The sequence below is a fragment of the Malus sylvestris genome, chromosome 7 (assembly GCF_916048215.2).
Source record: "Malus sylvestris chromosome 7, drMalSylv7.2, whole genome shotgun sequence".
NCBI lineage: Eukaryota > Viridiplantae > Streptophyta > Magnoliopsida > Rosales > Rosaceae > Malus > Malus sylvestris.
Window position 1 is genome coordinate 6,428,464 of NC_062266.1, and position 14,195 is coordinate 6,442,658.

General features: G+C 36.8%; 3 protein-coding genes across 3 annotated transcripts; all 3 read left to right on the forward strand.

Annotated features, from left to right (window-relative positions):
• The first annotated feature begins 1,684 nt into the window (after positions 1-1,684).
• Positions 1,685-2,652, forward strand: LOC126630366 (uncharacterized). The gene has a single exon (XM_050300480.1). The coding sequence runs from the start codon at positions 1,808-1,810 to the stop codon at positions 2,309-2,311; it is 504 nt and encodes a 167-aa protein (XP_050156437.1). The 5' UTR covers positions 1,685-1,807; the 3' UTR covers positions 2,312-2,652.
• Positions 2,653-4,902: 2,250 nt separating this feature from the next.
• LOC126630365 (uncharacterized) lies at positions 4,903-5,895 on the forward strand. Its single transcript, XM_050300479.1, has one exon. The coding sequence runs from the start codon at positions 5,014-5,016 to the stop codon at positions 5,518-5,520; it is 507 nt and encodes a 168-aa protein (XP_050156436.1). The 5' UTR covers positions 4,903-5,013; the 3' UTR covers positions 5,521-5,895.
• Positions 5,896-8,362: 2,467 nt separating this feature from the next.
• Positions 8,363-13,755, forward strand: LOC126630364 (RING-H2 finger protein ATL7-like). The gene is made up of 3 exons (XM_050300478.1): positions 8,363-9,002; positions 9,797-9,894; positions 13,149-13,755. Exons 1-3 carry the CDS (start codon positions 8,844-8,846, stop codon positions 13,582-13,584), a joined length of 693 nt encoding a protein of 230 aa, XP_050156435.1. The 5' UTR covers positions 8,363-8,843; the 3' UTR covers positions 13,585-13,755.
• Positions 13,756-14,195: the final 440 nt, after the last annotated feature.

Genomic DNA, 14,195 nt, shown 5'->3' on the forward strand with positions numbered 1-14,195 from the left:
TATTACTTATAAATTGTTAGTTTAATGGTTAGCTGACTAAACGGTTCAGTGATGCCACCATCACCCTGTTCCAGAATCAGTGGGTAAAGTCTGTCGATCACTAAGATAGATCGTGCTTGTTCCGCAAGATTCAAGAACTTAATCTAGTAAGGAATTAACAAGTATGGGCATCTCCATCATTTATGGCCGTGCACAAATTTGATTCCAATAATGAGAGGATTCGCATGGAGAGTTGATTTATGTGTTGGGATGAACGTCCTCCCTCTGTAGTCAATGCTTCTGTATTTATAATGCTAACACGCTTTGTAAAGTCCATGCCGTGAGTAATAAATTCGCCCAAAATATTTTTTCCTTGGAATATTATATCCAGAATAAACCCAAGAGATTGCATCACCGATCTATCAATTGGCCAAAACTTGACAGCCCGATGAGTCTGATTGGAAAATGTCTAACTCGCTGCAAGGATAAGTGTCAATCCCAAAATGGAGACGTGCTAATGGCTTGCAAATTATCCCATGGACGTCCAAAATTTTCTCCATTGGGCCTGATATAATCCCGTGGACTACACATTTTCGCAATATTTTTCCATCTCACGTAGGCCTTTTAAAATTTAATCCAATATGCAAGCAAATTATCTTGACATTTTCCAATTTCAAGATGGTGTTACCCATAATGGGATAATATGGCTGCGCATGAATTTATCCACCAATTTGAGATGGACACTGTTGTTTTGCTTTCAGATTAGGGATATGGTTTGCATCCCATTCATCTATCAATACTAACTGAAATTTATTTTAATATCTTAACAAACATCCAACGGCTTAGTACACAAAGTCGAATAGTGCAAAATCTAGTCCAACCGCATAGACATTGGCTCCAAAGGTGGAAGAAAAATCACGTGTAGTGCCTAGAGGAATTTTGACCAAGGTGCTGTGGCAATCTAAGAGATTAATCAAATGTAGTGACTATGGATGCAAAATAATTTAGAGAACTTTTTGAATTTATTCAGTTAAATGTTGATGTGCTAAGTCAATTTTGACTTTGTAATTGAGGTTTTTGTTCTTACCAAAACAAAGGCTGCATTTTTCTTTTGATTAAATTCCACCACAACAAAACTACGCTCCTCTAACAATTTGGTCCAAATCTAACTTAAACAAAGTTCTTAGCAGTTTCCTCAAACACACCAAGACGTGGGACCAAAGAAAGCTATCACACCAACAACGATGGCTTCTCTTTTTCAAGCGACTCACTTTTTTGAGAATGGTATACTACATGTTTCTATAGGAGTGGTGTGAAATTTTATATTTTAAGTTATTAATTTTTTAGCACACATATCCCACAATTTGTATAATAATACGTGGTGTATCACCCCGTGTACCCGTCACACTGAAAAATCTCTCCTAAGATAGCCCTTCTTGGGCCCCATGATCAAGAAGTTGACTGGTTGATAGTTTTGATCAAACCTAAATGTGCAGCCATGATTTGACTTTCATACATTGTGTGTCTTCCCATCCAAAAATTATCTATAATGAATTAATCAACTACGCGGTAGCTTAATTAATTAGTTAATTGGCATGACAAAGTCATGGCTTAATTAGAAATCTTGAACTTAGTCAACTACAGATTCTCAACACCTATATATATGTGCACGAACGCGCATCAACATTATCCAAAACCTAAACGCTTTCAAACACATTTAGATCGATCAATTTGCTATTCAAATTAAAAGTTCAGCTAGCCAACCATTAAACACAACAGCTCAATCTCCCCTCTTTGTATCTAGCAATATCAATTTATCGGTTGTTCCATGGAGAAGCCAGAAGGATATCCACAAGTAGACGATATTGCCACATGTAACGAGCCATCAAGTGCAAGCACTTCATTTTTCGGCACCAAGAACGATATGTCACTGCTAGAGAGTGGCCTACTCCTGAGAAATGTTAGTGACGTAGTTGACACTTACAACAGATTTCAGTCAAAAAGTGGCAAATCAGTTGACCCAAGGTTGCTAGCTCTGGTGGAATTCTTTAGAGAACTTTATTTTCGAAGATTTGAACTATTCAATAGAATATTTCCCGGGGTTCAGGATAAATTAACTATTGAGGTGCCTAAGAAATTGGGTGTGGTATTAGCTCAAATGAAATCGGATCAAACCAAAGCACATCGGACAATGCAACGGAGTCTAAGTATTGGTTCGCCGCGTGATTTCAAAAGAAGAGAATCCGGAATGAGGCTTCAGCGATTCAAGGTCAGGACTATCGATGTAGATGATGTCGTTGATCAAACTGCTAAACCCGGTGGTTCGAAATAGAATGTTGGAGACGCAGGAACAAGAAGACGTCCAAGTGATCAATGTCCTGCGGAAGGATGGTGGTGGATAAATATCAAATTAGGTTGTCCATAGTGTGGTTTAGCTAAACTCGTGAATGACGAGTTCGATACCAAATTAGGTTGCCCATAGTGTTGTTTAGCTAAACTCCCCCTCCCCTTAGTGTAAAAATATCAAAGTACTCAAAAAAAAAACAATAGCACTTAGATTTTCCGCCTTACTGTATAATAGCACGCATTAGCCACTTAGTATTATGATATAGTGGTATTCCTCTTTATTTGTAAGTAAGAGGTTTTAGGTTTAATTCTTGCCAAAAGTGAATTTGAACCAAATTATTGCTAGTCCATTATGAGGCTATGCCCACCTCCCTTTAGTGTAGAAAATATCATTTGTTCAAATAAAAAAAAAATAGCACGCATTAATTGGAGATTATCAAGGGAATGTTTCAGTTCAACTTAATGAGTTTAGTATATCCTTCCTATATCGTATCTATCTATTCTATACTATTATTAATGTGTTATGGGATACCTTGTGTTCAAAAAATTGTAAACCAAAAATAAAAATACATAGAGCCAATTAGTACTATAATATTATGGTTTACTGTGGTAGGATACCTCTTATATTAAATTTGATTCTCGCTAAAGACAAAATGTAATATATTAGGATACAAATATCTAAATTTGATATTTTTAGATACTTTTTCTTTTGAACTAAATTATTATAGCTATCCCATTATGAGGCTTAACACACTCTCTCACTCTTTGATGTACTATTGTATGTATGAAAAAAATGATAAGGTATTGCCACTTAGTGCTATGATCTAGTGGTATTTGAACCACAGTACTGCTACTTGCTAGCTCATTGCGAGAGGTCTTACGTTCGATTATCGCTGAAGGTGAATTTGAACCACATTATTTTTAGTCCATTGTGAGACTTAGCCCGCTCTCCCACTCCCTTAATGTAGATAATATTGTATGTTAAAAAAATGATAAGATAATATTGTATGTTAAAAAAATGATAAGGTACTAGTGTGCTAATGATACATATAGATCCCTACAACGATTTGTTTGACCATACTTCTTACAAATTTTATAGTATTAATGATACATTATCTTTTCGTTTTTTTTTTTCTTGAACGATCGCTGGTTTCGAATGTATTAAATACGAAACTGTTTTTTCAAATTCTCACCTATAATATTGAAAGTGATTGAATCTCCCGCGTAGTTAATTACGAAGTTCATAAGAGTTTTGGCGTATAAATAAACTAGCTCGCAAAACTCAATCCAAGAAATTAGTTAAATGCAATTGGTGCTCCAAGTATTATAGGATGAGTATTAATTATCTTCTGGTGATTTTGATCTTTGCGAGTCCATTTGGGGTTATTTTTGCAGTCCCAACTGCCGAGTCTTCAAATTCGCCGACTTTGGATGAATGTAGAAAATATTTCTCCGTCAAGTCTGAGTTAGAAGTGAGCAAAAGTATTTTTAAAGAGGCTGTTGTAAGTGATGGTTGTTGCTATCTTCTTGTGTCTCTGGCTAAGCAATGTCACGACCTGTTCGTCAACGAGGCAATTGCTTCTAGGCGCAATGTCCACAAATCTCAAGCGTAGGCTATGAGTAAACAAATCTGGGAACAATATCTTGCATCTATAGCTCCCCCAACGAGGAAACACTAAGCCCATCTCGATATTTCATCCATATGCTTATCTGAAAGAGTGTTTCTTTTTGTAGTGAATGTTGTTGTCTGCAGGCTTGAATAATCATCTTGTACTCTTCTTATGTGTGTTTGCTTTTAATTCTACTCCTCACTTATTTTTCTGTGTGCTTAGTGTGTGAAATATATATTTTTAGTTGATTCATCACTATTCGTTTCCTTTCTCTATTTAACTTTGATGGCGTGTTTACCAAATAGGATTGAAGTGAGAAGAAACGGAATCACACTCCTCCCAAAGCATTCAAGCGTTTACTAGGATTCACGGAATGAGAAAGTACATGGAGTCCATTTAAAATACATATACAAATGTAGTATTCGGATTCCGGTGATAAATAGGGTAGTGAGCAAAAATCTATATTAAGAGACGGTGAAAGAATTTGAACCCGAGATGTAATAGTTAGAGAGAAAGTCCCTAACCGTCATTAGAAGAGGAAGTCCCTAACACAATCCACCTTAGGAGTAATTGAATTCTGTTTTAGTTGAGTTTATAAAACACCAAAAGAAAATTGTGACGCCACGCCAATGAGCAGCTTGAAGATTGGTTCTTCTTCTCGATTTTGCAAGTTATCCATTTTTCCAAGAAACGTGTATATATACATTACATCATGAACAGGTGTGCAGAGTCGTATGATCATACGACAGCCCAAATTAGGCCCCATGATCAAGTGGATTAGCAGTCTTTGGTTTTGATCAAACCCAAATATGTGGCCATGATTTGGTCAATTTCGTGTCTTCCAATCCAAAAATATGTCTACAACCCAATCAGCTACGCGTAGCCTAGTTGGCATAGAGACAAAGTCATGGCTTGCTTTGAAATCTTGAACTAGTTTCCTAAACCTAAACCCTATATATATGATTACCCCATCCAAAACCAAAGATAAACCCCACGGAAAGCACATTGAGATCAATCAAATACACAACTCAACCCCATTCTCTTTTACATATATTTTCGAAGATCGATTCTTACATCCATGGAGAGGCCGGAAGGATATCCACAAGTAGATGATATTGCTACATATACAGAGCCATCGAGCACGAGCACTTCATTTTCGGGCACCAAGAATGATATGTCACAGCTCGAAAGCGGCCTACTTCGAAGAAATGTTAGCGACTTAGGCGACAGTTACTACAGATTCCAATCCCAAGTTGGAAAGTCTGTTGATCCAAAGTTGTTGGCGTTGGTAGAGTTTTTCAGGGAACTTTATTTTCGAAGGCTGGAACTGTTCAAGAAAATATTTCCGGGGATTCAAGATAAGTTTCTTGAGGTGCCAAAGAAATTGCATGTGATATTAGCTCAAGTGAAACCGGATGAAACCAAACTAGCTCGAACTATGCAACGGAGTCTGAGCGTTGGTTCACCGCGGGATTTCAAAGGAGGGGAATCGAAACTTAGGCTCGAGCGATTCAAGGTGAGGACTATTGATACAGGCGATGGTGTTGAACAAGGTGGCCTGCAGGGTAGTAAACCGGCCAAATGATCTGGTGGTTTCCAATAGGGGAAACAGGAAGGAAGATACCAAAAAATGGAATTGTCAATGGTTTTGTATTTTTGGAGAATATTTTGACATTTTGATAGGATACAGATAAGGATGATCAATAACGGGGTGCTGGCGAAATAAGATATTCTTTTATTTGTTTATTTAATTATTTTTTTTAATGTTGTTGAGGTTTGTTGGTTGTTACCGAATTTGTCTACCTGACAATGTAAATAGGTTTTTTAAATATTTTTCTTGTACAATAATAATGTAATAATCTTGTATGTTCGCCTCTACAAATAGGCGAATATTCAAAATTTACAAATACTATTGTTGTTAGTCTTCAATCTTCATAACTTAATATACGGATTTTCTGAAGATGAATGTGATAATGATATAAGTTGTATATAAATTTACATGCAACAGTTGGTTTCAAGTTGTCTAGTGAAATGGGTTTGAATAATGACTGATTTTTTTTTACGTGGTAAAACTCCACATATAAGGAGGAAAATTCATGCGGATACAACTGGTTATTGAATCCATCAACAAAAAAAAAGGATTTGTACAAAACTCGGTGGCAGAGCCAAAATTTTAGATGAGGAGAGACCTCACATAAATGTTAAAAAGAATTAAATAAAGAGAATTGTTATTGCACTCAAAAATTCTCATTTTGCACTCCAAACTTTCTATAATTAGAAAGAAAAAGACATGTTTGGAGCTGTGAGCTAATTAAATTTTTTGAGGCTCTAAATGTATTTCTTATGTTGAAGTTAACCTTCCATTTTGGATGAACACAAAGCACTCAGTAGGTCCTCCTCACGAGCAAAGAGATTGCACATAGCTTCATCACACAAATGCACATGGCATCTTCACACAGATGAATGACATGTAAGGTATGAAGCTTTAAAACCTTGTATGATCAAATCTTATTGCCAATCAAAGAGGAACATCTCTACACATAACCAAATAGTTGGAAGGCAAGTGAATCCTATAATCTAGTTTAGACCAATTAACCTGATAGGCATGTTAGCTAAACTAGTTTGTTTAAACCAAGTTATAACCCCCAGAACTATACTGAGACAAAAAAAAATTAGAGCATTACATATCACATAAATAACATCTTGTGAGTCTAGTTTAATTAATTGTGAGAACATGGGGATAACTGTTGCGTCAATAGTCGTAGTTTTTCTGTTCAGCAAGGTGTGGCATGAAGTAATAGTGGCAGTGCTTAGTGGTGGTGATGGTAAAAAGCGGTGGCAGAACAGTATAGCAATGGAGATGGTGGCGATGAAAAATTTGAAGAGGTGTAGTTGCAACGATGGTGGCAACATGTAGCAGGGTAGGGTGATGGTGTTGATGTTGGCAGAAGGTGATGGAGACGGAACACTTTCTATGTTTGCTTTAGAATTGGCTTGGCCCCAAATTTGTTCACACAAGACTTTGGTTTTCCTACTACATGGTGTCTAAGCGAAAGCGAGTATGAAGTGCGCCGCTGGCTGAAGTGAGGTTTTAGAAGCAAGCCTAACGATGGCAGGTACCCAATCCGAGGATCTAATTGGAAATTTGAAAGAGAGATATTGATATAATATGTATATATATATATATATATATATATATATATATATATATAGTGGTTTACTACCAGGGCTTGCTCCGTCGGATTCATGGAGATGAATGTGCAAAGGAATTGCTCCGTCGCATACAAACCTCTGTGCCTTCATGTTCATGCTTCCTTCTTTTTTCGGTCTCCAAAATCTGTCTCTCAAACAGCGTCGTTCGGCTTCAGTGGAAACTGAGAGACTAACCAGTAAGACCACCAAAATCAATTGGACTCAATCTCGTCCGTCCGTTGGCAACGACCGTAATGGTCTAGTTAACAAGATCAGAACATCTTTTCTCACAAAATCAACAACTGGTGGAGATACAGTTTTGCCTCTATTTGTTCTTGCTGGCCCATTTGAGACAAAACAAGTTCGGATACGAACCATAGGTTGTAGAAGTCGAATGAGGATCCTCTTTAGATCCTCTTTGTGAGGATTCTAACTATCTTCAAATCATGTCCGTTTATCTTAAATTGTACGGTCATAAATTATTTTAAATTAAATATAAATAGTATTTGACAAAAATTTATCGTATAATATAAAATAAATAGACAGATCCTTAAATCCTCATAAAGAGGATCCATAGTGGAGCCTAGTCAAAGATTCTGCAAGTGTGACTTGTGGGATCATTTTATAATTACAAATATGTTTATTTGTTTTTTTATTCACGTATCACAGATTTTGTGGGGCCATCGACTGTCTCCGTGTGCATATAACGGAAGATTTGAGGAAAATTGTAATAAATGTACGAAATTAAAATGAAATAATAAGTATATGTATTAAATTGAAATGTTTTAAAAATGTATGAAGTTGCGATTGAACGCAAACATGAGGGGATTTTTAAAGGAACACATTTGGCAACTCAAGGATAAATAGGAACTCTGACCTAAAATTCTTTATGTTCGAATTACACAACTTTGTGTTTATAATCAAAACCGTTCATTTTATGTATCACTTTGTAAAAATCATCTTTACAAAAAATGAATTAAAACTAAGATCGTTTAGTCAATCTATTGTAGCAAATATATAAGCAATCTGTAATGTTTTTACCAATTCCGTTCATCTATTTGTATACAAGTTTTAATGTATAAATCGGCAATGAATAATTTTGAGTAAGAACCGTAGTTAGATATTTATTCTTTTTAAAACATAGTTTACCCATAAAATACTTTCTCTACATTTGCATAGTAATTAAGAAGATGTTCACTTAAAGATTCTATTTGTACAGTCATTACTGATTAGGGACTGACGTGAGTATCAAATCTTAATCCAACTCCCAAAACCTGGATTTGATTTGGATCTGAGCAGCAAATCCCTCCTTCCGTACACCATATCCTTCCTTTTTTGGGTGGTTCTAGTCACATGGGCTTCCCCAGTCCCGGCTCTGCTCAAACCCTCCATGACTTCTTTCTCATCCGGTCCTGGCCTCTTCCCTCCAACACCAATACAGTTCCCTCCTCCCGCTTTCTCCACTCCCACACCCTAACTGATCTTTGAGCTGTCCTGTCCATGACAATTGGCTCAACCAAGACAGCAGCAGCATTAGTACCTGCTGCAACTCCAGCAGTACAAAACCCATATCTCACAATTTTCACTACCTCTGTGGAAAATCCTACCCAATTCAGTGTATATGAGAGGGACTAAGGGGTGCTGATTTTTTTATATGAATCATTTTTGAGCTGGTTGTGAATTTGGGTACATTGGACAAACCCCAAATATAAAGTGATGATATCTTCAGGGATAAACCTGGTGATGACGGTGATTGGGTTCGCGGTGAGCACCATGTTCATCGTGTTCGTGTGTACCAGGCTTGTCTGTGCTCGGATTCACCTCAGTGTATCTAGACGCTCCTTCCCCATAGCTTCCGGATCTGATCTCAATATTGTATGTTTCTTCCCTTTCCAGTTCTTTAGTTTTGATTTGTTTTCTGAAATGGATTGTTCGTTTATCAGTAATTAGCTTTGATTTTACCATCTGGGATTTTTCCATTGGAAATGAATGACAATTTTCTTGGCGTGATTGTTATTGGTTTCACTTCTGTTCTTATTTAGTTATTGTGCGTCATAATACGTAGTTCTTATCGTTTTCTACATTGAACAAGGTTCTTGGCTTTTAGTTTTAAAAAAAAAATTGGAGCGATGGTTCCCGAGCTTTAGTCTAGTTCAAGCTTTGATTCCTCAACTAAAAGTACGCGAGTATTGGTCAAGAACTTGTCACAATGTGCAACAATGGTCGTTTCAGATAACTCCGCTAACTTCTTAGTTTTCCCCTTTAATCTCTTTATTTTGGATGAAGGTTCTAAATGTCTTACTCAAAAGGACAATCGCTCAGCTTTGTGACAAGTTCAGGGACCAATACTCACTGACTTTTAGTTCAAGGGACCAAAGCTCCAAGCTTCTCTTAGTTTTATGCACAATATTTATTTTCAACTTTTTTTTTTCTGACTTCCTGAGTTTAGTTTATCATTTTGAATTGATAGTTAGTGTTGTACCTTTCAGACATTTTAATATATGTTTTTGGTCTTTGTATATCTCATGACTTATTCTGGTGAATCACATAAAACATATACAAACAGGCCTATGCATATGCAAATTTTCTTTCTTTTTATTAAACAAGCTTATGTGGATACGTATCTTTGACCATGAATTTAAATGGTTCTTCACTTAATTCGTGTACAGCTGGAACGGGGATTGCATGGCGTTGAACCTGTAGTAATAGCCAACTTTCCAACAAAGAAGTACAGTGATGCATTTTTTTTAGCTGTAGAAGATGCTCAGTATGTTATTTCTTCAATTCTTCTATTCCTCACACTTTAATTTCTGTTTGCAGTTTTTCTCATTTAATTGATTGTAATATGCAAATGTTTGCGAGGTGTATGATTTTCACTGTTCTGAACTTGAGTTCATTATTTCCAATTTTCCATAATATTTGGTATAGGTAATTGTAATAGTGAGGATTTGGAGTTCAGATTCTCAACCATATTTGTCTTATAATTTGTTTAGTATTGGAATTTGAAAAGACCTGGGAAAGGGGTAGAGGGATTTCCAGTGGTAATTGGTGAGTGTGTGTGGGTCATAAATCAAATAATTGATAGGTTCCCATTACGGATGGATATTCATTTGGTAAGGTTTTAGGAATATAGGCATACAGCAGGTAGCAAACATTCTGAGCCCTGGAAGAGTATTTCCAAGTAGTGCCATGTTCTGTGTAAGGAGTTTTGGGGAATGGAAGTATGTGAATGCACTAATTTATCTAGCGGGTCTTGAAGGGGTATTACCTGTGACAGAGGAATTATCAAGAAATATAAGATTTCAAACGATTGTAGTTTAAAGTCAAAGCACAACATATCATGAAGGCATACACAATGACCCCCCCCTTAGCTTTTCTTTGAAATTTGACCAGTACTCTTAGGAGACTCTTTTAGTACGTCTGCGATTTACTGCTATTCCTTGCCATAAATATCTTTTATATTTGTACTTTGATCACAAATTTTTAATATTCATGGTGATAAAATTTAATGCTGTTCTGGTTACCACACTAGTCATTCTAAAGTTTCTCATCAGGAGATACTGCAGAATCTACCAATTCCAGGATGTAAAGTGTTTGGACCTTTGAGAGTTGCAGATATCAAGTACTTTGGATAATACTGATATCCTGTGTTTAGTTTGAGATGCTCATCTCCTCTTTCCATACCTAAATGATGATAATGTTTTTTAGAAGCACGCCCCTTTTATTCTCTTTTTGTCCGTTACATAATTCACCATTTTAATCCTCAATAGACTTCCACAATGCAACAAAATCCAGTAATACCCTTAGAAATCTTTTCTTCGAGTAGCCTTATAGATGAGAATACAAATAATGTGGTTCAAGTGTCCATTGCCAAGTTTTGGCTAACTAGTTGTCTAGTCCTATGAGAGAGAATTTAATTATGTATCTTGGTACATTGTTCCTTTTATCCGTAGCTTTTTATGTTAGACTGATGGACAGTTGTGTGTGTACAAGACAAGACACAAGTGGAATGATATTGGTTAGAGTGTAATTTGATGGTGGAAGTTGGCCTTTCATTTTCTCTGGTCAGTTGTCTTTTGTCCATTGAGAAAGAAGTACCAGGATCTTGGTTGCTCCTAGTTCTAATTCAAAAGGTTGGAGCAACTAGGTGTTAATTCTTTTCCAACACGGCTGGTTAGGTCTTAGCATAGATGCCACATACCCTGTTTTTCTCCTGGAGAAATTTAGATTTGTTCTGGACTGTGGGATACATGGGTTTAACATCTAATGAGAATTTCTATGTCTGTGATGAGTAATTTTCTCATAAAAAGACCATTTTTTAATAATTTGAGAGAGGTTAATATGTCCTTAAGCTTGGAGGGTCAGTGAATATATATAAGAATGAAGTTTACGCTAGGTACTTGTCGACTTCAATCTTGTATAGCCTCTGATTCATCCTGGGCTGTATTCAAGTGTGTGGTCATAGATCATTTTCTTATGTTTCTAAAAGCCAGTGGCTACTTGTTTAGTGTTCCAAAAAGTATTTTAAGAAGTAATTGATCAATGTAATTATTTCTATCTTCACGTGCACTTAGAGCTGTTGCCCTCGTGATTTCTGATATCTTTTTATATATATTCTTAAGTAGTGTGGTGAAGCATCTAACACGTACATAAAATGAGTGTAGAAGAGATGAGAATGCTTCATTGGATGTGTGGGCACACAAGAAAGGATAGGATTAGGAATGAGGATATCCGAGGTAAAGTAGGAGTAGCCGAGATTGAAGGAAAGATGAGAGAAAATCGGTTAAGGTGGTTTGGACATGTGAAACGAAGGCCTACTGACGCTTCGGTTAGAAGATGCGATTGCAAGACAGAGGTTCAGGGCCAAGGGGTAGAGGAAGAACTAGGAAGACTTGAAAAGAGACTCTAAGAAAAGACTTGGAGTAATTGGATCTAACGGAAGACGTGGCACAGATCCGAGCACAATGGCATTCTAGGATTCATACAATTGACCCCACTTAGGGCTGGTTTGGTAATGCTGTGCTTTGAAAAAAAGCTGCTGTGAGAATAAGCGGTTGTGCTGTGAGAATAAGCGGCTGTGAAATAAATCAGCAGAGTGTTTGGTAAACTTTTTTGTAAAAGTGCTTTTGGAAAAAAAAAAAGCAGTCTAATAGTGGGTCTTTTCATTAAAGAAGCATTGTAGCTCCGTGTGCTTTGAAAAAAAACCAGTTTTCCAAAGCTGCAAATAGCAGCTTCAGCTTTTTCCTTTGATTTCAGCTTATTCTCACAGCAGCTTCCAAAATAAGCCTTTTTTTTTCAGTTTACCAAACACCTAAAACCCTCACAGCTTTTTTTCATGGGTGCTTTTTTTTTAAGCACCTCACTCCCAAACTAGGTCTTAGTAGGATAAGGCTTTGTTGTTGTTCATAAGTAGTGCAGTGTTTTCGTTCTGATGCAATGTAGGCATATTTAGAGGGCTATATAACATTTCCCAGTTCTTTTGGAACTCTCTTATTTTGTAAGTTTTAAACAATCTGGAAAATGCACTGCTCCTGCAGTAAAAGTATCCTTGTTAATGCCTGACAATGTAAATCGACCAAAATAATAGTTCTTTGAGTCCGATGCAGTATCCTGCTATCCTGAATAAGTTCTCTTCCCATTTTTTGTACTCTGTTGGTTCCTTAATCTGATTAAGTTAATCCTTTCATTTCAATGTTCCACTGATATGTAAGGATTCTCTTTTTGGCTGAGTCAAGCCTGCTGTTTATTTCTTTAATGAGGTCAAGCTTGCAATTTGAGTGATATTCCAATGAAGATTGTACGGTAAACGTTTATTCTGCTATCTTGGTAGCATGGTTCAGAAATTTTCTCTCTTAACTCTGTTGCTTTAGTGGTTAAAAGAAAAGAGAAAAGCAGTGAGAATCAAATGAATAATTTTGTCATATTCACCTATAATCTTGGCACTTTACAACAATTTCAAACATGTTATCTCGTAATCCTTGCATTTTTCTTATGAAATTTGATTTTTCTTTTATTTTGTAGATGTACTGTTTGCCTTGCGGAATACCATGGTGATGATGTATTGCGGATCCTCCCCTACTGTGAACACTCCTTCCATGTGACCTGTATAGACATATGGCTTCAGCAGCATTCCACATGTCCTGTTTGTAGAATATCATTGAGCGAGTTTCCTGAGATAAAACGCCGCATGCAACCCTTGTCCTGTTCGGCTATTCGATCTCATTACGGTACAGAGTCCTTTAATACCCTTTCTTATCGCTATCTCTTGAATAGTCGAGCATCAAGAACTCATGAAAACCATGGTATGGATCCCATTCAAGAAGATCATGCAGCATCAGAGGGTGATGCAACAGATGCCGGGGAGAATAGCTCCTCCTTAACTGAGAGTAATCAGATTTCTAATCAGATTTCTAAGGACCAGGGAAATAAGCATGTAGAAAGCCCATCAAATCCGTAGACACATTGGTGCCCTTGAATTCAAGATACATCCGCTAATACGTCTGATTGGGCAACGACGGAGAATGGGTATGTTATAAAAGTTTGTAAGTAAATACCACCATTGTTACCTTCTCTTAGGAAGTTGGTTGTTGGCTCTCTGCTTGCTGTGTATAAAATCGTTTTGATTTAATCGTCCTTTTTTTTTTCGATTTTAGGCTGGCTGGTGTTGAGCAGTTTTGTTAGATCAGTAGTAAAAGTAGGAAGTAGATAAAGGTGCGGGAGGTTATGTATTTAACTTGTATGCCCCTTACCGTCAACTCATTGCCATGTAAATGGAGAGAAGGGGTGTGTTGGAGCACTCTCCCCTTTTATCTGGGGACTTGATGAAGCTTGAGAAGGGTCTAAGTGGTAAAATGGGATTAAGATAATGGTTTAGAGCCAAAATTTGATCTCAATTTCAACTTTACGCACTTTTTAATACAAGCCATATTAAGTGAGGTGGATTGGAACATGGAATCTCAGATGCACAGATAGACACTTTTAACCACTCACTTGCCCCGCTTCTTTTTATGAGATGTTTCTGTTTTTTTTCTTGCCATCGAGTTGAGTACACCAAAGAAGAATCAAGGA